The sequence below is a fragment of the Nilaparvata lugens genome, chromosome 9, assembly GCF_014356525.2.
Source record: "Nilaparvata lugens isolate BPH chromosome 9, ASM1435652v1, whole genome shotgun sequence".
NCBI lineage: Eukaryota > Metazoa > Arthropoda > Insecta > Hemiptera > Delphacidae > Nilaparvata > Nilaparvata lugens.
The window spans coordinates 31,684,586-31,710,347 of NC_052512.1; the positions used below are offsets into that span (position 1 = coordinate 31,684,586).

Here is a 25,762-nt window from a genome sequence, read left to right on the forward strand (position 1 = left end):
TTGAGTTGCAAAATGAGCATTTTGTTTCAGCACTATCATTCAATTCACAAGTAACTGAGCTGCTTTTATTTCGAACGCTGTTATCAGCCTGAGTAGATAAGACAACCTTTTTCTGAAAATACTTATTTTTCGGCTTTTCGATAGATTTTTGTTCATTAACAGACGGCACATCAGATGCAGATAATTGATAAGATCCAACTCTCTTATTCACGAAATCAATCAACTGTTGACAAGAAGGAAAGCTCTTATCCGCTACCTCGAGCTCAAACGATTCACCTGATATTTTGTCTAATTGACGAATAGCTAATGAGTACAAGATATAATCAGCCAAATCAGGAACTTTCAACGATTTCAGAGTGGTAATACTATCACCTACTTCAACAAGAAAATCTTGAAGCGATTGTAACGAAGGTTTAAATGGGATTGAACTAGTTTTCAAAATCTCATTTACGTAGTAGTTAGCTAGCACCCTATCACTTTCATAACGCTTGCATAGAGTTTTCCATGCCAAATCAAAATCACTACTTATCTGAAAAGATTTCACTACTCTGGCTGTTTCGCCTTTCAACAAATTATGCAAAATATGAGATTTATGAACAGGAGAATAATATTTATCATCCACAATCAATGATGAAAAGATATTTTTGAATCTAGGCCAGTCTGAAATATCAGAGCCATCAAACGGTTTTATTTCAGTTAGAGGTAATATCATGTTCAAACGGGGAGAATGAGAGGTTGAAGTTGAGGGTTCACTTTTCTCCTTCGGTTTCTCATTTTTCATTTGATTCAATTTATCACGAGCATTTATTATTGCACAGGATAAATTATCAATAACGGTAAGTTCGCCGGGCCAGCTAGTATAATAATAATTATTATTAATTCATTAGCGTTTGAATAATTGCAATATCTTAGTAATTTCCTTCCGTAGCCTATTTTTGAAAATGTTTGTTGGTGTTTTGCAGGACGACTATGTGTTCCGTATGAGGGTGGTCTACCAGCAGGAGATGAGTGTGATGAAGGCGGTGGTGGGGGAAGGGGGCGTGGTCGCCTACAAGGACAACCCACAGTCTCTGGCAGCAGAGCGCGACCTCGTCCATTTGCCACTCATCACCAGTGTGTTGGCTGGGTGAGTAGTTCACTTCATCAACATTTCACTTGATCAACTATCACACCGTGTATAGTGACAACACAAACATTCACAATTATTATTAAACAAACATTTTTAAACGAAAATCCCAATGAATGCTGTAAATCACCCCGAAGACTTCTGCTACTGCAAATATTGACAACAGGGTAAACAGCTATAGAGAGGTCCACGTTGTAATGGCAGTGTTTGATTGGAAGTATTGTATTGCTATCCTTGTCTATCATTCAACAAAGTGGATAACGCTATCTCTTCCTCGCTTTGCTCTGTTGCCAGATCGTCTCTTAACAATGTAGAATTGATAATTAATTAATCCTATTATATTAAGCGAGCAATTTCTGTATTTATATATCTGGTTATTTATATATCTGGTTATTCTTATATCTGGCTATTTTTATATGGTTATTCATGTTTAACGGATCTCGAAAACGGCTCTAACGATTTTCACGAAATTTGGAACATAGTAGGTTTATGATATAAAAATTTGATTGCACTAGGTCTCATCCTTGGAAAAACTCGCTGAACGACATTAAAAGGATAATTCATCCTTGGCTGAAACAGCTGTGGATAGTTAAAAAGTGAGTGAGCGAATGAGTATGTGTAAAATCAAAATATCTTATCCCCGAAATTCATAAGGTGACGTATAGCCAGCTGTGAAATATAAACACGATCATTTTAGAGAATTGTGTTCTGTTTATCAATAAATAAAGATAACGAGCGAAGCTCGGTGCCCCGATATTAAGATATTTAATCTTGATTATGAAATCATTGAAGAATATAATTTCTTGCTTAATAAAATATAATTATTTTAAACGAGAATGAACAGTTGATATTACATCAATAAACCTGTATCAGCTACCGAATATACAAGGCATTGACAAGGCAGAGGATCGGTAACGTTGTTCTCCTATTCTTCTCCACTGCCATTATAACGTGGACCTCACTACAGCAAAAAGCAAGACACCATTAATGTTACATGAAATTTATATCTTGTTTATAGTTACTAATTGTCTTTGACTCTATTACAGTTGTCAAAATAGTCCTTTAGACTATAAAAGCGAAATGGCACTCACTGACTGACTGACTCACTCACTCACTCACTCACTCACTCGCAGAACTAAAAATCTATCGGACAAAAAACGTTCAAATTTGGTAGGTGTGTTCAGTTGGCCCTTTAGAGGCGCACTAAGAACGGATTTGGAAAAAATTCCCAAAGATACACCCAAAATCTGCGTTTTTCCAGCGTTTTCTCAGCTTTATCGAGAAAAAATGAACATAAAATGTTCAAATTTAGTACAGAAGCTCAGCTAGGGTGTAATAATGTTGTGTTAGAAGGAATTTGCAATAACGTCAAAGATACGCCCAAAATTAACGTTTTTACAGCGGTTTTTTTGCTTTTTCTCAGATTTATCGAGAACAAATGAACAGAAAATGTTCAAATTAACTACAGAATCTAAGCTGGGGTGTAATAATGTTGTTTTAGAAGGAATTTGAAATAACGGCAAAGATACGCCCAAAATCTGCGTTTTTCCAGCGTTTTTTTGCTTTTTCTCAGATTTATCGAGAACAAATGAACAGAAAATGTTCAAATTAACTACAGAAGCTCAGTTGGGGTGTAATAATTTTGTTTCAGAAGGAATTTGAAATAACGCCAAAAATACGCCCAAAATTAGCGGTTTTTTGCGTTTTCTCAGTTCTTTCATCAAGTAATATACAGAAAATGTTCAAATTTGGTACAGAGGTTTAGCTAGGGTCTAAACATTTTGTGATAAGGTGACCTCAATGTTTCATCAAAGATACGCCCAAAATCAGCGTTGTTCTCAGCTTTTATGCGTTTTTTCACCTTTTTCAATATCCTAACGAAGTTAGCCACCCTGCACTAAATAATTGAATTTAATCGGTGATTGAATCGAGCGAGGAAGTACTTTGACTTTCTGATGGAATGAAGCATGCTTGAATGAAAAATACAGGCGAGCGAAGCGAGCACGCTGATCTAATTTTAGACGATCCAGTCGGGGGTCCAGGGGGCGGACCCCCCTGCCTAGACGGATATGGCGAGCGAAGCAAGCCTGACGGCTAGTCCTTAATATTTCCTGCAACCGAATTTGTATTACTTGGTAAATCTTTCTACTAATATAACTAGGTTTTTCTTCATAGAAATTCAATCTATAATACTGGGAGAAGGTACTCTTATGCCGTGTATTACATTCATGCGTCTTGTTGATAGTCTGTAGTGAACACCTTCTAATATATATATATATATATATATATATATATATATATATATATATATATATATATATATATAGAGACAGGGAACACTGAAAATCTCCATTTCAATAAAATAATACCTACAAAATGTGTTTGTGGATGCAACCTCAACCTCAAGTACGCAGTGCTTTCTTTTGACTGATGTAAATATGCTGAAGGTTACTCTCTCTCTCTAGCTCCCCATAGGGCCACTGAATCTATATAAATAAAAATCGAGCCTCAAATTTTGACATGCAATAACTTTTTTATGTGTGCACCGAATTTGATGATTTTTGTTTAGTTGTGTTTTTTATGTTCAGGAGCAGGTTTATGGCCTATCAAATTTATGATCAGACTTCAGGACTCTTTCCTACTGTCCTTCAAAGTTTGCATGTAATCCTTATGGGAGAAGATTTGTGAGCTGGCCACACACAGAAATAAAAATCAGCTGTTATAATAATTGCGTCATCCAACAGCCGTCGGTAGATCTGTTTTTCAATTTATCTACTGATTCTCAAAATTGTAATTCTCAATAATGCCGTGGTACGAACGACGTCCAAACTTGGGTCGTAGAACTCGAAATGCTGTAAATTTAGAATATGCACGGGAAAATCAGCAGCAAGAAGATATATCATTCAATTCCCAGCAAGCTGCTTTCAACATATCTAAAAATACAAACTGCTGCACAATTAACTGATCACATAGGAATTCCATATTAAGATATAAATGTTAATACTGAGTGTTGGATGAATTTCATAAAAATATAGTGCATCAGATTAAGCTAAGGCTAAGCACACCTGAGGAGTAGCGGCTTGGTGATACAAAGTGTTGATCTTAAGGAGATTGCCTTATCACACCGTTCCACGCCATGCCCGATTCAGTGTGTGTGTGTGTGAGTTCTTCCATTCAAACCAATAAGCAAGAAAAATGGATGCAAAATGCCGCATCGCGCCTCCTCAGGTGTGCATCCAGCTAAAATTTGTCATGAGATGCATTAACTATTTGGCGGTACGAAGTTCGCCGGGCCAGCTAATAAGTAATAATTATGTGACTCTACCAAGCAATGGCTATCAATCGACACACTATACATTATTTATCTATGAATGTATTGATGTTTGGAGGTATGCATTGCATTGCAGGCTATCAGGCGAGCACCAGGCGTTTGGATCGGCAGCTGCACTGGCAAAGCGTTGGCTGCGCGCGCACATGCTGGACGCCATCTTGTTTCCCGATGTGGTGGTCGACCTGCTGGTAGCCGCCCTATTCGTTAGCCCCGCCCCCCTGGCCACGCCCCTCCAGCCACAGACCGCCTTCCTGCGGCTGCTGGAAAAGCTGGCCAACACCAATTGGTGCACTGAGCCGCAAATCATTAACTTCAACAACCAGCTGACCAGTCAGTACATTCCTGATATATTTTTTGTCAATTTCAGCTGTTTTTGTAGTGTATCTATGTAACAGTAGTACGGTTATATTGTTCTGTGAACAGTAGACCTCGCGCAGTTATAAACCACAGCTTCCTCTTAAGATGCGTACAGATATACGTGCCGCGAACATGAGCAATTCACTTTTAATCAGCTGACTATATCTGTATTTTTACAGAAACGGTAAGATACAGATATAAAAAGCTTGGCATCAGCTGATTGAAAGTGAATTGCTCATGTTCGCGGCGCGTAAATCTGTACGCATCTCTATACTGTCCATCAGATTAAATCCTGTCTGTATGTCGTGTCGGCGAGATATCGGTGTGAAAACGGCTAATGGCTGTTGGGGTTGGTGTATCAAAAATGCTTACATAAAAAGCTAATCTCCTTCAAGACATACTGGCAACAGGACAGCCCGAGTTCAAAGCAGAGAAAGGTCGAGAGACAATACTATATTATTTTGGTTATTAATTGCATGCAATCAATAGTTCATTGAATTGTGCATGAAAATTGCATTCAATGAGGCATGCAATTAATAGTCCACACAGCTGATTTTTCACCAAGTTACATTGAGATATTGAATTGCATGCGTCATGGCATGCAATTTATAATCCACTAGACAGCTGATTTAACCGGAAGACATCTAGGCGCCCAGACAATCTGTTATAAGTTCTTTGCATCCTATTTAATAGTGCATAAAAATAGCATTCAATGAGGCATGCAATTAATAGTCTACACAGCTGCTGATTTTTTACCAAGTTACTTTGAGATATTGAATTACATGCGTCATGGCATCCGATTTATAATCCACTCGACAGCTGATTTATGATGAGTAATTCTATAGTCTGATTTTTACTCTAATATTGACATATGAAGGAGGCTCCTTTTTCCTTTTATATTATCCTTGAACTTGAAACGCAAAATTTCTAAAACCTTGTATATACGTCGACGCGCAATTTAAAAAGGAACATACCTGTCAAATTTCATGAAAATTTATTGCTGCGTTTCGCCGTAAATGTGCAACATTTAAACATAAACAGAAATGCAAAAACCGTCGACTTGAATCTTAGACCTCTCTTCGCTCGGTCAATAAGAAAGAGTAGAGTAGGTTGCAAAAATGGTCAAAAATTAAAATCGCTCAAACTCTCAGGAATGATAGTACTTTTCGAGAGGAACAATAATACTATGTCATCATAATTGGCGAAATTGACTTCTATTCTTGAGTATGAGCATTTGAAGATTCTAAAAATACTACTACTGTCTCTTGAATATACTAAAAATATCAATCTTTTGCTTCTCGAAGTCCAAATTTCAATTTCCTTTCTAGATTTTTCAGATTTAATGTGGAAATTTCATTCATGGGACATTAATACATTCCATATATTAATATAGAAATATAATCTATAGTGAGGTCCACGTTATAATGGCAGTGGAGAAAGATAGGAGAACAACGTTGCCGATCCTCTGTCTTGTCAATGCCTTCTATGGAGGGTAACTGATACCGGTTTATTGATGTAATATTAGCTGTTCATTATCGTTTAAGATAATAAATTATATTTTATCAAGCAAGAAATCATATTTTAGAATGATTTCATAATTAAGATAAAATATTTTGTTAATTAATTATATTTCTACATTGTTAAAAACGATTTGGCAGCAGAGCATAGCGAGAAAGAGATAGCGCTATCCGCTTTGTCGAATGATAGACAAGGATAGCAACACTATTGTCTATCAAATACTGCCATTATAACGTGGACCTCACTATAATGCCTCACTATAAATACATGAAATCTATAATGAATGGGATTATGAAAAGACATTACTAGTTGAAAGAATGATGAACAATATAGCCTAAGATTAATAAACTGCACAGTCAACCGCTCTGAATGAAGTTGAGTAAATTGTGTCATTAATAAGTGATTACAAAACTGATGGAATACATGATTCCCAGTAATAATAAATAACTTTAGTTTCCAGGAGAGAACGAAAAACTGTCTGGAAAAGACATGATTCAATCAGGTAAATAAATAATTTAGTTCAGAAAAGTAATGTCTGTACTCTACAGAATCTAAAAGCGGTCTCTCGTTCAGCTCCCCAAGTCGACCGAATCAGGCTCAAAAAATAGGTATCAGGCTGAGCAATAATACATGAAAATACCAAATTACAAAGGACGTGGTGGGGACGACAATAATTTCCCTCAATAGAACGAGAAATGAATACAACTAACAAGGACAGAATACAGCAAAATTCCCTCAATCGAAGTAAAAGACTGAGCAATAGAATGGATTTTCAGCTAATTTTTTATGATGATTTTGCGTCTACAACAATTCTAAGTATTCAGGAAAACGTTGGAAGACAATAGAGGAAATATTAGAATTTAATGTGCTGAATTACATCATGAAACTACTCCGTTACCGTGAGAATCACAACGTTAATCCAGCACACTGAAAATTATCTTGGAGAAGTTATAATTTTGAAAAAATAAATTTCGGCACAACTATTGTCAATCAAATACTGCCATTATAACGTGGAACCCACTATATCTGTTAACCTTGTTGTCATTATTTGCAGTAGCAGAAGTCTTCGTGGTTATTTACAGCATTCATTGGGATTTTCGTTTATGAATGTTTGTTTAATAATCGACCGAACGAATTGAGGTCTAAGATTAAAGTCGACGGTTTGGCATTTCTCTTAATGTTTAAATGTTTATATGTTGCGCATTTACGGCGAAACGCGGTAATAGATTTTCATGAAATTTGACAGGTATGTTTTTTAAATTGTGCGTCGACGTATACATACGGTTTTTTTTGTAATTTTGCATTTTAAGGATAATACAAAAGGAAAAAGGAACCTCCTTCATACGCCAATATTAGAGTAAAAATCAGACTATAGAATTATTCATCATAAATCAGCTGACAAGTGATTACACAGATGTGTGGAGAAGCCAGTCTATTACTGTATTTGTATAAGGTCTATAGTTTCAATCAGAGACCTTGAAGAGGTATACATCTTTAAGCTGGGTTTACACCAAAGTTATTAACAAAATGTTAATAACTTAATCCTTATAGATTCTATTAGATTGAACGCAAGTTGACAAACACACATGTTCATCATGTGTATGATAAGTTATGTTCAATCTAATATAATCTATAAGGATTGAGTTATCAACATTTTGTTAATAAATTTGGTCTAATCGCAGCTTTAAGGTCTTTGGTTTCAATATTTTGTTTTGCAGTCATGGTATTATTATGCGTGTCCATCAGTATCAATATTCTCACATTCGAAAAAACTAATTTAATAGGTGATTAAAAATAATCAAATGAACTAAATAATGCTGAAGAAATTATAATATTTTTGATTGAAAAAAATTAATTTTCATTAGATGGGAAGATTATCACGGAACTGGATGAATATTATATAAATTCTGGAATAGAAATATATTTTATTCATTGTTTAAATTAACATAAATATTAATAAATTATGGAATACAAATTCAAACGTGAACTGATTTTGTTAACATTTAAAACAGTTGACATCAGGTACTTGTGGATGAGAATACTGCGTGAGGTCTACTGTTCACAGAACTACTAGTAATTGTGAATGTCTGTGTTGCAGGAGAAGATATGAGCGAAGTGGATGAGCTTTTCAGAACAGGCAAGGAGTTGGGCTCTGGACCTGCCCTGTTCCTGGCCACCAGCTATGACCGGTCAGGTGCTGTGTTCACCGGAACGCCCCCTCTCTGCCCGTGCTCTATCACCTGGCCAGAATTGCGCAAGCCTCCATTGATGTCCTTCACAATCAGCTGATCAACGCTCAGCCGACCACTGACTTCAAGGTCAGTATGACCCGCCACAATCCGCCATCTCCAAGGGGGAACACGACTTGGTGCCACCCCGTCTACTTGACACCCCGTCAACCTGTCCCCTTTTAAAACCGGTTTTGAGGGGACAGGTGGACGTGAGCCGTCCCCGTCTACTTGTTTCCTTTCTAAGAAAGTGACAACTATAGTGAGGTGCACGTTATAATGACAGTATTTGATCAACTTTGGTTCTGTTATCCTTGTCTATCATTCGACAAAGCCGGTGGTACTATCCATTTCTAGGTCCAAAACGATGCCAATTATGTTTTCGACAGTGTAGAAATATAATAAATCAATTCAGAGAATCGGCATCGCTATTTTTCTATCTTTATCCACTGCCATTATAACGTGGACCTCACTATAGTCGACGGAACACTCTGACGCGAGGGTGCGAGGTGTCAGGTTGTCGTTTACGGTCATGACTAGTTGGCACCTTCGGTCCAGAAGGTGACAAGTAGTCGGGGTGTCAACTTGACGGCAATTGTATATTTTTACGTGGGTACAGGTTGTCGCCTATGGCCAAAAACCAGGTGTCAGGTAGTCGGGGTGACACCTAGACGGCGACCCATCCAAGGGATAGTGAGGTCCACGTTATAATGGCAGTGTTTGATTGACAATAGTGTTGCTATCATTCGACAAAGCAGATAGCGCTATCTCTTTCTAGCTTTGCAATGTTGTCAGTTTGCCAGGAATATTTTATGTTTACTTTTGACAACTAATATTATATAAAATGTAATGGGATGAATTGAGAAACATATGTGTGTACTCAGTGGTAGAATAGAGTCAAATATAGAAATTTGGCAACCTTGTTCTCTCATATTTCTTCACTGTCATTATAATGGGGATCTCACTATACACAAGGGATATACTCGACCACAATCCGCCATCTCCAAGGGAATTAGATTAATAATATTATTATTTACAGCATTTAATTTGGATTTTGTTTAATAATTGAATAAGCGAAGTGAATTCTATGTTTCAAGTCAATCGGCGTTTGTCTGTTTGTTTGTAACCGCAGTTAAGTCGCAGTTATGGTCCGATTTGGATAAAATTTGGTATACAAGTACTTTGAAACAAGGCGCAGAAACGTATGTATTCAAATTTTTTAAATTCATCCCTGTTTCAAGATGGCGGCACTTTATTCGGAAATTTTACCCTAAAAATCAACCTAACTTTTCAATACTTTATCAGATCAGGTTCAAATTGGGCTCATTCTTCTCAGCTCTTCAAAGCGGTATTATTTCATGTATCACATGTTGAAAATTTTCTAATTTTTGGAATTCGATTTTTTTACAAGTCCCAATCCAAGTTTCAGATTTTTTATCTTTTCAACCGTGCTTCCGAGTTCAAAAGTGTAGAGGACCTTTATTCTTCAGCGCTCCAAGGTGGTCTTATTTCATATATCACATGTACAAAATTTTAAAAAATTATAATTCGATAATTCCCCCCCCCATCCAAAAGTCCCAAATTTCAAGTTTCAGATTTCTTATCTCTTTAGCCATGCATCCTAGCTCAAAAGTGTAAGAAACTTTTATTTTCCAGCGCTCCAAGGCGGTCTTATTTCATATATTACAACATGTTGAAAATTTTGAATTTTTATAATTCAATCATCCCCCCCCCAAGATCCACATTTCAAGTTTCAGATTTTTTATCTCTTTAACCGTGCATCCCAGTTTTTGTGTTTGTGTGTGAATAGGCGGGCGTGTGTCAATAGTGATTTTAGCGAGTGTAGCGAACTCTACTGTTCTCTGAACTTCTAGTAATTATTTTTTCATTAGCATTTGAATTAATGCAATATCTCAGTAATTTCTATGTGGAATTAAATAAGTTCAGTTTATTCATTTAATCATTCAGAATTACACAACTTGAAAAAAGTACCACAGGCTAAATCGCCCAAAACGGTTCCGATTTTAATTTTTACAACAGTCCAAATCTAGCTATGTTATGTTTCGCTTCAACTACAATTGAAGAATTTAAATATATATTAATTAAAAAATTAATAGTCAAGTTTTTGTCATAGAAAGCTGTATAAATCGAATAGAACTCGCACAGCATGTGAAACTCAGAATTTTATAATCTTACATTCAAAAGAAACAATGATTTGAGAGACTGTTATCTAGCCAGCACTCACATCACAACAGAACACCTCAAATCAGTCAGCAAGTGAGTAATAACAAGCCTCAATCACAGAATACTATGTATTCTGTGCCTCAATGGGCCAGTTTATAACTTCTCCAGTCAGTGCCACTGGAAATGATTGAGCAGCTTATTCGGTTTCAAGTTAACTGCTGTTCAGCTGTGTCACATTGTCCAAAAATAAAATAATTGGGCCCGGTTGCACAAAAGCTGGTTAAATTTTAACCGTTATTAATTCCACGAGGACTAATCAGAGGAAGCTTTTTTGAAAAGAAGGCTTCTCTGATTGCTTCTCGTGGAATCAACCATGATTAATATTCAACCGGCTTTTGAGCAACCGGCTTTTTTGTAGGTTGTAGATCAAAATTGATAAAAAAAAGTTTTATCAATTACTGAATACTGGATTTTAATCATGAGCATACATTATAATAGCAAGAATATTTCTGGGTATAATGTATCTATCAATCAATTTGATTTATAGTCCGGGCGCAAATGTCATGAATAAGGCACTCCGTGGTCATTTTTGAGTAACAGCCGTGGAAGATGTCTCAATTTCTTCGTTAGGTCTAGCATAATAAGGATCATGATGATAAGTCGATATCACAGGCAAACACCTCGGAAACAAGATGGCTGCCAAAATTTTCAGGTTTTTTTTTGCTATATAGCTTGTATTTCAAAAACCGTTCAAGATATTCAACCGTTTTTTTAGACGAAAATATTTTACAAATCTTCCTCTACAATTTTTGTTTTATAAAATTTCCTCTAAAACGTATATTTTCTTAGTTTATACCCTTAAAAATCTCAAAAAAAAACTTTTTCTTAATTTCTTCGTCCGCTGTACGTCAAAAAGTGAGTTCTCCAGTGCCCTCCAAAGAAAACCCTGCATGATCTCTGGTGCGTTTTTCCATGCGCATGAGGTAACAAGCTAGAACTATAAAAAGTTATAATGGAATAAAATTTGAATAAATTTAGAAAAAAAGTTTTTTTCATCTTTTGAAGGTTATAACAAAAAAAATATGCGTTTTAGAGGAAAATCTATAGGAAGATTTGTAAAATATTTTCGTCTAAAAAACGGTTGAATATCTTGAACGGTTATTGAAATACAAGCGATATAGCAAAACCCTGAAATTTTTGGCGGCCATCTTGGTTCCGAGGTGTTTGCCTGTTATTTCGACTTATCATTATCACGATCCTTATTATGCTAGACCTAACGAAGAAATTGAGACATCTTCCACGACTGTTACTCATAAATGACCACGGAATGACATTTGCGCCCGGACTATTAATTTATGTGATCTCATAGTATTTTTGTGTGATTTGAAATTAGATTGAAATTACATTTATATCAATATTATTTAAATTATAAGATAGAAAAATGCTCATAACCATCTTCGGTAATATTTTAGAATCCTTAAGCAAAGTTTCAAGTTAATCAGTCAGACGTGATGATACGTCGAACATGTGTTTCGTTTCCTGTACTAAGTGCCGGTTGCACAAACGCTGGTTAAATTTCAACCGTGATTAATTCCACAAGGACGAATCACAGAAGACTCTATTGAAAAGACGGCTTCTCTGATTGGTTCTCGTGATTAATATTTAACCGGCTTTTGTGCAACCGGGCCTATCCACTACCTCCGTAAACAAAGCTGTAGTGCGTTAGTGTGACGTCAGCACAGGTGGAGCTCCTAGACCAATAAGAACACTAGCTGATATAGATCAGCTGAAATCAACGAATTTTTATTGGTGTAGGACCCCTACCTGTGTTGACGTCACACAAATGCTCTACGGTTTTGTTTACGGAGAGGTATTGGCCTATTTATCTTCAATTTATCAAGATGATAATGTTTGTCTTTTATGTTTCACAGCTCATATTTCGACCTCCATTGGAATTCTTTGACTGGCTCATACACATTGATGCAGCTATGAATGCGTCAGCTCATCTGAGTATTGATGCAGCTGCCATTGTGCATTGTGAGCAAGCGACCAGGAAGAAAAATAAGAAGGACAATAAAGGGGATCAAAACTTGTCTATGATGGACAATATTAAGGACAATGAAGGGAACCAAAACTTGCCAATGATTGACTTCTGTCCAGTGAAGTGTTATTTGCAAGAGCTTAGGGCCAATTACGATGAGATGGCTCTCTTCTTCCATGACTCATACGGCGGATGCATAATTGGCGTTCTATTTAAGCCACAGGCTCTACAGACCAGAGAATTTAAGGTTTGTTTTCTATTTTTTCACTAAATAGTGAGGTCCACGTTATAATGGCAGTGTTTGATTAGCAATGGTGATGCTATCCTTGTCGTATCAGTCAACAAAGCGGATAGCGCTATCTCTTTCTCGTTTTGCTCTGTTGCCTTATCGTCTTTTAACAATGTAGAATCAATAATTAATTAACAAAATATTTCATCTTAATTATGAAACTATTTGAAAAATATAATTTCTTGCTTGATGAAATATAACTGATTATTTCAAACGAGAATGAACAGTTAATATTACATCAATAAATGTGTATCAGCTAGCGTATATAGGAAGCCGATGGAATTAAATAGAGAGTGCATTTATTCAAATGCTAATTAATATATAATTATTATTTAACGAAAATCCCAAATAAATGCTGCAAATCACCCCGAAGACCTATGCTACTGCAGACATTGACAACAGGGTTAACAGCTAGATAGAAATTCGATGAGAACTACTCAAAAAAACTTGACAAAGAAAAAACACTACTTGAAAAAAATTTTGGATAGTAGTTCTCATCGAATTTCTATCTAGCTGTTAACCCTGTTGTCAATGTCTGCAGTAGCAGAGGTCTTCGGGGTGATTTGCAGCAATTATTTGGGATTTTCGTTAAATAATAATTATATATAGGAAGCATTGACAAGACGGCAACGTTGTTCTCCTATCTTTCTTCACTGCCATTATAACGTAGACCTCACTATAGCTGTTTGCGCCAATGTATCTGTTTTCGAATTCCAATCAACTGATCTCAATATTTTAATCCCTGTCAATATCATTCGAATCTGGTTTATACAGAGTTGTGCAGAGGAAACGCATGTTTTTCGAACAGCCAGTACTCGTCAACGGGAGAGGGTATTGCCCTGGAACGAATGTTGGCAAACGACCCATATTATGCCATTTCAGTTGCTATGAGCGTTGGAACGTACAACATCGTGTGTTCGCTGTTAAGCAGTTTTTTCTAGAAACAATGAATCTGTAGTCACAGTGCAACGCTTTTCCGTCAATATTTTAGAGTTGGGCGTCGAGGTGCAATGCCCGATCGAAATACAGTTCTCCGATGGGTTGCAGCGTTTAGGATTACTAGTTCCGTTATGATAAAAAAACCACCTGGTCTTCCCCGTTCAGTTCGTACTCCTGAAAATGTAGACCGAGTCAGTGTCGTCGAGTCGATCGTCTAGGACTAGTAACAACTGCCGTTCTGACTTGGTCTACACTTTCCGGGGAACGGGGGTCGTCTGCCAACATTCGTTCCAGAGCAATACCCTCTTCCGTTGACGAGTACTGGCTGTTCAAAAAACATGCGTTTCCTCTGCACAACCCTGTATTTTTCCATTCAGATATAGCCTACATTTATAGTTTCAAAGTCAATAAACTTCATTTTTAGTGGACTGTTAATAAAAAGGATCCTTTCATGTAAATGGCTGTTTCTTCATACTTCACTAATATTCATGTAGATACATGGCAACATTGAAAAATTGTAAATCAAATTGCATTCCATCTTCAAATCTATCAATAAATAAACCATCGTTCATATTTTGTAAAAATCATTGAATAGTAACTATATTATTTTATTTGTAATCTCTAAAGCGGCCCATAGACGAACAACTTGGTTGGCAACCTAGTTGCCAACTTGCTGTGTTGGAGTAGATGTTGTACGTCTGTGGGCAGGTTGGCGGTTGTAGCAACCGGTTGGTCCAACGGTTGGTGTGAGATCAAATAGTTTTGATTTTCTGTTGGCAACCATGTTGGAGCATCTGTGGAGAAGTTGACAACACAGTTCACAACCTCAGTATATGAATAGACGTAGTACATAGGCGTACTTTAATATGCTTAAAAGCATTTTTTGGGCATCATTTCACAATACACGAAAACTAGGTTTGAAAGGGCAGTTGAGTTATTGAGATGCAGTTATCTAGTAGAATGATTTTAAAATGGTTCTGTAGTATAATTCCTTAATGGTTTAGAATCTACTGTTGCTCAAATCCAGGCTATTTCATGAAATCAGGCCTTTTTACTTATCACAGTTATAGTAAACCAGGGAGCAGAATCTCAAAACACAATACAATCTGTTTGTATGCTGAGTAACAATTATTAAGTCTTGACTAAAATAAAATGAGAACTTGCTTTTTATTGAGCTTATACAATTTGTTGGAGGAATTTTTTATTTGAAGTACCTATTTCTTCACCTTTTTAAGTGAAGGCGGTTGATCGTTCTTGGTCTTCTATTAAATGTTGTTCTCATATAAAAACATTAACATTTTGTGTAAACAGTAAATCTGTAATGTAACACTTTTTCATAAGCCTCTTTTCTTGAGCTTGTTATAAAACATAGACCTGTTAAAAATGTAATATATGCTCTAAACTTGAAATGTTGAATGTAAAATCTTACTTAAAATCTTAAATGTGAGCCTTCTTTATTCATAACCAGGTTATATTATATAAAAACCTTATTTAATCACAACCAGGTTCGTTACATAGTTAGTATAGTTCAATAAAAGATAAGAGATCGCTCATTTACTGTAAATGTCGAGTGTAAACGTTACAGCAGTAGAGCTGATCGGGAAATGAAGTTGGCAAAAGCAGGTTGACCGTCTGTGGGAAACCGTGGCCAACCAAGTTGGCAACTAGGTTGCCAACCAAGTTGTTCGTCTATAGGCCGCTTAAGACCCGGCTGCACAAAAGCCGGTTAAATGTTAACCGTGATTAATCTCATGAGAACCAATCAGAGAAGGTTTTTTGAAAAGACTAGCTTCTCTGATTGGTTCTCGTGGAATTAAACACGGTTACAATTTAACCGGAACTATAAGTATGAAAGGAATAATATATTGTAATCTACATTAATAGGATTTAATGTAGGTAATCGATGTATTTTCTTGCAGGTTTCGCATTTCAACTCCAGGAAGCCTGTCATTGAAAAGGACAAGTTTAAGCTGGAACTGAATAAGGAGGCCATTCTTGAAGACTTCAAAGCATTGGGCAAGGGTATAGTGAAGGAAATTGTTGTAAACAAAAAGTAACCTTCGAGCATTTTGTGTATGACTCTTGCAAAAAAATATCTATTTCCTTTATCGGTTGCATTTCAACTGTTAAAAAATATATAATTTAATAATAAATTATTATTATTATTATTATTTCAACTGTTTATTCTTTCGCTACAATACAGAGTGAGTTATTCACTGAAACTTAAAATATTTCCTCCTCTCACAAATCAGAGAAATCAATCATCTTCAAATACGTATAACTATAATAAATAAATAAATAATACAGGGCCAGTTGCACGTCCGTCTGTTAAATATGGACAATAACGTCGATTAACAAATCAGCGTTAGTTTTACGGATTAATTTCTGTTCCACCAAGATCGGTTAGTTTTAAATCCCGATTAAGTTTACCGGTTAACTAACCAAGATTTTAACGGTTTCACAATCCGGCAACACTGTAATTTAACTGACACAAAATAATTGAGGTTATGTTATTGAAGCAGTGAATTTGAAAGTTAAAAAATATTAAAAAACAAGATCATGGTCCAATATTATTAGACAAAGAAAAAATTAGTTTGATTTCAATTCTAATAAGAGAAAATATTTACATAATAAAAAACTGATAATGATAGGAATGTTTTAAGGTAAAAATGAGGTTAATATGTTATTGAAGCGGTGAATTTGACCATTCAATATAGAGGCATGCGCCATAAAAATACTCTGTCTGTCGCCAGTGTCAAGTGCTATGCTGCTAACAGACGACAACAGATCGAAAACTAACCTCTAAAATCAGAATCTAATTTTGAATGCTAATATCAGCTAAATACACTTCTCTATTTTATCAATGAATGAAATTCATTCATATATTTAGCCCATACTTTGAATTTTTTAGTTTTTTTACCAAAAACTAATAGAAAGACAGCTATCAGTAGGTACCTAACCGGCGTTAGTTGGATGTGATTCCCCGTGAATGTCCTGTTAAAAATATTTTACGTCGATTAGTTTAACCAGCGTTATTTTTCGATTTTTACCTTTGTGCAACCAAATTTTCCTCGTTTCAACTAATCGCGGTTAAAACGATGTCAACTAATCAGAATTAAAAATTGTTTACGCCGGTTAGTTTAATCGGCGTTATCGCTTGAAATTTCTGTTTTGTGAAACCAAAATGCATCGGTTAGCACTAATCTTGATCAAAGTACAGCATTTAATCGTGATTAAACGTTAACCGACGTACGAAAAACTGGGGGTTAATGTCAAAAACATAGAAATGTCATAACAACGTCATCAGCTTACAGCAATATCACATTTTATTTTCATTATTTTAAACTATTTTATTTTTAAAATCAATTGCCTAGGACTCTCAAGTCAAAAAAGCATTTAAACAAATAACTTTCAAAATTGAATTTCGAAAAACTCATCTACCTTATATAACTGAAGAATAGGAGTGAATTTGCCAATGTGATGACATATTATTGTTCCTCTCGTCAACTACTATCATTCCTGAGAGTTTGAGCGATTTTAATTTTTGACCATTTTTGCAAATTCCATGCATTCATGGATTTCATGAAAAATGCAAATCTCCCAGATTTGGTTGATATTCAGGCTATGGATAGAGGTGACCTAACAAGTGTCGTGCTATAATATGAGGAAAGAACTGGCTTATACAAGGACGGGATAGGAAAAATATTATATTATCTATTACTATCTATTCTAAATTATCTATTACTTTGCATCACCTTACATCTGGTACTTGTATTTTTTACAATACTATTGAATTGTAATCAGTGATGTATTTGTATTTGAATCTCTACTTGTAATTATTGTATTATTCCCAATGGTTCATTTGATGAAACTCGACTTGCTCACAAGCTGTATACATGTACAGACCAACTTGAGTTACATACATCATGTCGATAAGGATCGTACGATTTTTTGGCGTTCTTTCAAATTCTATCAGATTGGACACAATTTGGCAAACGCATCATTTTTTGTTTGTCAAGTTCTATTCAATCTCGTAGAATTTATAAGGACGGCAAACAAATGTTCGAAAATTGATGTGGCTGTACCATTACAACCTAGATTTATCAATTTAGGTGGCAGTGTCTTTATACACCACGTTCGCTATTCATATTATATTATTTGTATGCATATAATAATCTTTATAATTATTATGCTAAATAAATTGAGTGCTGGTTGCACAAAAGCTGGTTAAATTTTAACCGTGATCGATTCCACGAGAACCAATCAGAGAAGCCGTCTTTTCAAAATAGCCTTCTCTGATTGGTTCTCTTGGAATCGATCACGGTTAAAATTTAACAGGCTTTTGTGCCACCTGGCTTGAAGGTATTAAGATAGGGTAGTGATTTTGTAATTGAATTATTGAATGAATTATTTGCTTTTTTATGGTTGAATTGTATTTTACTACGATATACAAAGAGAAATAAACTTTTTTTATTATAATCTTCAACCAATTTCTTCGGGTTTCTACGTCTTCTTCTACTGCTTCGACGTCTCCTATCTCTTCTTCTTCTTCTTCGACTAGTTTTGACGACTATAGTTTTGACGGAGATACATAGTCGGTTCGGAGCCGTTCTGCCAATACTATAAATAGGATAGAAAGTGAAACAGAGAACTGAATAAAAGTTTGTTTCCGAGCTCAGGATTTAGCTAAGTTCTAGACTTTAAACAGCTGGAGTCAGAAAACTGGCTTTTCGAGACGGGGCGTAGTTGTAGTCCACGTTCAAATTAAATTTCGAAAAACTAGAAAATTGAACACGAAATAAAATAAAGAGAAAATTGTGTTAACTATTTTGAATTAGTTAGGAATGGTTCATTTCGTCAAGAAAAACGTTTCCAATTTTATAGAAATGAGAAATGAAGACTATCATATAGTGAGATCCACGTTATAATGACAGTGGATTAAGATGGGAGAACAGCGTTGCCGATTCTCTGCCTTGATTAATATCTTTCTACATGTCAATAATAGATTTGGCATCGTTGCTGAGCAAGAAAAGGATAGTACTACCTGCTTTGTCGAATGATAGACAAGGATAGCAACACCAAAGTTGATCAAATACTGTCACTATAACGTGGACCTCACTATAGAAACTGCGACTAGGCCACGTTTTGGAAGGCCAGTTTTCTGACTCCAGCTGTTTAACCTTCTGGCAGTCGCACTGTTGTAAAAAGTACAACAGTGTAATTTCTTTTGCTGCACAGAACTATTGTATGAGGTGGTGTCAGTGAATGAGTGACCTATGCATTCCAAAACTTCCCACCCCCCCCCCCATCACTCCACTGAGTTGCAGAATCAACCGAGCAATGGTTCAGTCTTTAGGTGCCACTTAGTCGCCACAGTGCATAAGATAGGGAAAGAACTGTATACGGGGACTGTAAACGAAACAATAACACAGAATTGATGGATTTGCTTGAGGTACCTTATTGGGCCATGAAATGGTAATCATCCAAATGTTCATAAGCGTAAAATAATCCAAGAATATGGAAAAAGTAATTATACAATATTAATATGTTTTGACAGTAGAGTACATAACACTTGGAAAATTGGATGTTGTACAAAATGCAACACGCGACTGCTCGTGTCATTGAGTAGGGCGCGACTACTGGAAGGTTGAAGTCTAGAACTTAGCTAAATCCCGAGCTCGGAAACCGGCCCATAATGTTTATGGAATTGGGCACTATTCTGTTCAAATACGAAAGAAATACTACTTGAAAGAGAAATAGGTTATTATTATCTGAAGGTGGCATTCTTATACTCTATCCTATTTTTATATAGTCCGTAAAAATGCACCCACCCACACTCATTAGGCGGATGTATCAAAATTTCTCTCAAAGCTAATTTTTTATTGACGTTTCACCAGGCAAGACTAATTTCTAGATATTGATACTTACCACTACTTTTCACATAATCATAATCCAATTTAAGCCCCAGCTTTTGAGCCAAATTATTAGCAGTTTCTGAAGGAAATACATCGTTTAATTCATTCTTTCTCCACGCGTCTACGAAAACACAGACTCGGAGTGCTGCTTCCATTAATCTGAAAATTGAGATAGAATGAAACCTAACATTGTGAAGACCACTTGTATTGATATAGTATAGTGAGGTCCACGTGTTTGATTAGCAATGGTATTGCCATCCTTGTCTATCATTCAACAAAGCAGATAGCGCTAGCTCTTTCTCTCTTTGCTCTGTTGCCAGATCGTCTTTTAACAATGTAGAATTAATAATTAATTGACAAAATATTTTATCTTAATAAATTATGAAAATTCATTACCTATGAAATTATAAAAAATATAATTTTTTGCTTAATATAATAGAATATAATTTGTTATTTTAAACGAGAATGAACCGTTAACATTTATAATACCAAATCAGCTACCATCAACAGAAGGCATGACAAGATAGAGAATCTTCAACGTTTTTCTCCTATCTTTCTCCACGGCCATTATAACGTGGACCTCACTATAGTTCTGGTAGCTAAATATTACTCTAAATACACAAATTTGTGTATTTGAAATAATAAAACTATCAGTAAATCGTTTACATGAAATTATTTCATTTAAACGTTTATTTTCAAAACCTGAAGATGTTGTGTTACATCAAAACTAGTTGTTTTATAGTCTGTGTAAAATAATTTGAGACTTGGATCTCCAGCCGAAGAGATTACAATGTTGCCAAATCGTGTAAAATTGCAAGTTTTTCAAATTTCAAATTTAACGTTAGTATTGCATGTAGAATATCATCCCCGATATGCCAGTAGTGCTAAAAAGGTTTCAGGGTGGAAGGATTAAAATGAAATTCAACTTGTTTTATGATATTGGAAACATCGTAATTTTTTTTTTTTTAATACCTCTTCTATAGGTGCGTACAGATTTACGCGCCGCGAACATGAGCAATTCACTTTTAATCAGCTGACTATATCTGTATTTTTACAGAAACGGTAAGATACAGATATAAAAAGCTTGGCATCAGCTGATTAAAAGTGAATTGCTCATGTTCGCGGCGCGTATATCTGTACGCACTTTATCAGAATAAGTATTAATAATTTGAGTATTGCGCTAGAACTCGTAGAGAACGGACGTATAGTGGAGCAGTAATAGTGTAGTGTAGAAGTAGTGAGTCAGCAGTTTGTTCGCGATTAAAAGTGGAACAAAAATATTGCATCGAGTATCGGTCGTCAACCGCGTTATTTTAAGCAAGCAAAGCGACCTGCATTTCGCGGCGGTAATATAGCTCCGTTCACGTTTCCGTGTGCGAGTGTTGATTACGAGTGCTGTTTGAAATGTATGGTAGCGAAATCGCACTATGTCCGACTTAGTGAAGCCACCAAGTTTTCCTGCATCAGAGCAAGAAGAAAAGGAAGCCACAAACGAGAGCATGGACACCAAAAACATGGCAAAAAAACACCAGAAATCCAGTGTTCACCGGATCAATACATAAAAACAAATAAACTCAAATCTTCAGCCGAGCAGGTACTTTTCATCGCTTGGAAGGAATCTGATGAGAAGAGGAAGGAGCTACAGAGAAGCAACGCCGAACTCTAGCAAAAAATGCAGGATTTGGAAAAAATATTTCTCAATATTGAGAAAAAGATCCATAATCCACAGCCTACCAGATCAGCAGCCGGGAACTACTCGACAAATGAAGAAGAATTGGCTAAAGAAACTGAATGGATCAGAACTCGTACTAAGCGGGCTACCAAGAAGAGGAAGCTTAGCACCCCATCGCCAGAAATCAAAAATGAGTCTGCAAAAAAGAAGCAACAAAATTTGAATAATAAAATCACTCCTGTGGAAAAACCAATCAGTGAGGAGGAGAAGAGGAAGAAGAAAGAAATGCCACCACCGCCAATCATTGTGGATGGTATAAAGAATCTGAATGTACTTCTTACGAGTTTGAAAAAATGTCACCAGCTGACAAATTTAGGATAAAACTGTTAAGTAAAGAAACATTTAAAGTAAATGCAGTTGATTCAGAAACTTATCGGAATATCACCAGAGAATTGATTTAAGATGGGCTCAACTGGCACTCCTATGAAGATAAACAGTCGAGACCAATAAGAGTGACGATTTAAAAGTTTCATCACTCTTGTAGTACAGAAATGATTCTGGTAGATTTGAAAGTAAGAGAAGATATAAAAACAGTATTTGAATTGAAAAATATACTTGGCTGTAGAGTGGAAGTTGAAGCATTGAAGAAGACCAATCTGATAAACACCAAACAAAGGAATGTTTGAAACCCAACGATGCTCTACCAAAATGTATTCATTGCGGTGAAGCACATCCAGCTAGCTATCGAGGTTGCACTGTTGCAATCGAATTGAAAAAAATCAGGAATTCTACTAAAACAAAAACTATTGCAGATTCACGAAAGAAAATCATTCAAAATATCCCACCAAAAATCACGGAAAATACAGAAGCTCACAATCTGAACAATGGTAGTGCAGTTAAGAAATTGACTTTCGCCCAGATTGTCTCAAAAGTAAATAGATCGAAATTGGAAGAGCCAAAAAGTGAAGTAGAAGAAGGCACCAATAATATTTTGCAGCTAATCTTGGCAAAACTGGATATACAAGAGCAAATAATCACCTCACTACTGATAGATATGCGCCTGATATCTATCAAAATAACTTTTCTGGTAGCAAAATTAATAGAGGACCAGGTAGGCTGAGTCCTGAATACAACTCGTCCCACCAAAACAATAGGTAATGCGAATAATTGCAAAATCAAGTAGTGAATAATTGTTATTTTTATTGTTGAATTAATTGTGATGTAAGTTTCAAAATACATAAGTTGAATGTGATGCCAATTGTAAAGACTTTCAAATTGTGAAGAAACAAATTCAAAAAAATAAAATGATTTTGTATTCAAAATTTGAATATTATTCAATGTCCTGAAATGACAAACTCTTTGATTGCCTTTGTAGGCACAGCTCATAAGTAAGATAAATCTATATAAGTAAATGAACAATAGCAGTATGAATGATAATGAATGAATGAAAATAGATAAATGAATGAATAAGAATGGATGATATTACAAATTATGATGAATATACAATTACTCAACCTGAGTATCTTGAGGATGTCGAAAGCTGTCGAAGATTGTAGGCATTTGTAAGAAATGCTCCGGCAATGGAAATCATCATCACCATACCGGCCAGAGAGTGGGAGGGTATACGTAACCCCAAAGTGGAATGCTAAATTGCACAGTCGACCAAGTGAGTGGGAGGGTATATGGAACCCCAAAGTGGATGCAATTTCGACTGTCAATAGAGACTGCAGACCTTTATCGGTAGATTCGATCGTAGGTAGAATTGTAGAACAGATTCGGTAGCAGATTGATTCGAGAGATGTAGAGAGATGATTGAGTTTCCCAAAATCCAAACTGTGGACAGAGGAAAGAAAATACCCTACGGTAAGAAATATGTTGACTGTAGCAACAGCGCTCTGAACTACACAGAGTTCAGAGTACAAAGAGTTTGAAAACAAGAATATGAAATAAAGATTCGTAGAAACATCAAGCAATCTTGATGATCTTGGAATTTTGCAGAAATGCAATGGAATCAAAATGCTAAATTGACATTTTTTAAAAAAGATTGAAATAGATGAACAATGTAAAATTGGAAAGAGCTTTAAACTAATTCTAAAAATTGAGTTCAGAAAAGCGTGTTCAAATGGAAAGTGAGGTTACACCTACCAGAAGTTTGAGATTCAAACACAATCCGTGAAGACATACAAGTTGTTTGATTGAATTAGGCCAATATTTATCACAAATATGCCAATGAAACATGGAAGTACTGAATATTCAGCTGGAATAAATTCAAATTCGAAAATTGAAAACAAGAGCTGGCCAATTCCCACATTCCGGAATCGAGTTGAAACAAAGAAGCAGCACACCAGCGCCACACAAGCCGAGTGGAGCAAAACCTACCTACAACGATTTCCGCAAGTGAGAAATGCAAGAATAAAGATACAAAACACAAATATTATTCAAAAGCAAGTGAAAAAGGACAAATTTGAAATTAATCAAATAATACTAGACAACAAATTGAAATTATTACAAAGATACAAATATTGAAAACAATGCAGACTAAATCTGCCAAACGTTGGCTATACTGGCAACGCGCTAAGTTCAAAAATCAAGGATGATGCAAATTGAGTTTTAACATAGACTGGGCTACTTTTGCAATTAGAAGAATTGTAAAACAAAGAAGAAAGAAAAAATATGTTAAAGAGATTTGCATCATTCGCTATCATCTAATGGCAAAGGTGCAACACTAGCAATAGAACATTTGAAAACACCAGAATCAGTTAGAACCTGGATGACTCTAACCTTGTCATCGGAGCCAGGGAAAACCTCTGTAATACGTCCAAGCTTCCAAAATGTTGTGGTGTCCCAGGATCCTTCAATAGCACAAGAGTGCCAACTTGAAGATTGGGTGATGAGGAAGACCATTTATGTCTTTTCTGAAGAGTAACTAAATATTCTTCAGACCATTGTTGCCAAAATTCCTTTGTGACTTCAGCAAGTCTATTCCAACGTGCAAGAAAATTCACATGTTTGAATTTCTGCTTATGAGAAGGCAAAGCATTGAGTGGGCGCGCAATGAGAAAATGCCCAGGTGACAAAAATTGAAGATCAAGAGGGTCCTCAGACAATGGAACAATAGGTGAAGAATTCAAAATAGCTTCAACTTGTGCAGAAAGAGTACACATTTCTTCAAAATTCCAAATTTGTTTGAAAGCAATAATTTTATATATACTCTTGAAATTTCTTATTCCTCTCTCCCACAGACCACCATGATGAGGAGCTCTTGGGGGAATGAAATTCCACTGAATGTGCAAAGATGCAGCTGACTTTTGAAGTATTTGTTGATTGCTAGGCAAGTTGAGGAAGTCACCTAACTCTTTGAGATCATTATTTACACCCACAAAAGTGGTAGCATTGTCTGAATATATATTCCTTGGAATACCTCGTCTTGAGATGAACGGGTGAGAGCAGCCAGAAAGACTGAAGTGGACAGCTCTGATACTACTTCTATATGTACAGCACGAGTTATCATGCAAATGAAAAATGCAAAATAGGCTTTACCAAATGTCCATGACTTTGGACCACCAATACGGAGACTAAAAGGTCCAGCATAGTCTAGACCAACATTCATGAATGGAAAATCAATATTTACATGCACAGAGGGCAATTGACCCATCAATTGTGCAGCTTGAGTATGAGTGAAACGAAAACACTTGATACACTTTCGCAGAACATTCTTAACAGTACGCCTTGTTGATGGTATCCAGAACCGTTGTCTGATTGCAGCCATGGTTGCTTGCACACCAGCATGACACAATTTGTTATGATGATAAAAAATCAGTGCCTTGGTGAATTTGTGATTGGCAGGAAGCAATATCTGATGCTTGAAATCAAAATCAATATTAGCATTAGCTAAACGTCCTCCTACTCTTATGAGGCCATCAGAGTGAATGAACAAAGACAAAGAATGAAACTTACTGTAGGCATTCAACTCATCATTTGCACGTAAAATTTCCAACTCCTTGTGGAATGCTTCAGCTTGAATGGCCTTCAATAGATGAATTTCAGCATCTTCAATTTCATCAACTGATTGTGAATGGATTAGATAAATTTGAATTTGAGTGATAGATGGATGATAGATAGATGGAGAGAGTGAATTAAGAGAGGAGATGGTTGAGAAGGA

The 25,762-nt window shown here is 35.9% G+C and overlaps 1 protein-coding gene across 1 annotated transcript in view; it reads left to right on the forward strand.

The window, feature by feature from the left end:
* Positions 1-25,762, forward strand: part of LOC111046856 (nucleolar protein 6) — a gene marked incomplete in the record, with an annotated part of 84,835 nt that overhangs the window by 41,583 nt on the left and 17,490 nt on the right. The window contains 2 exon segments of the mRNA XM_039435243.1: positions 963-1,126; positions 4,534-4,755. Of these exon segments, the coding sequence (XP_039291177.1) occupies positions 963-1,126; positions 4,534-4,755 (386 nt within the window).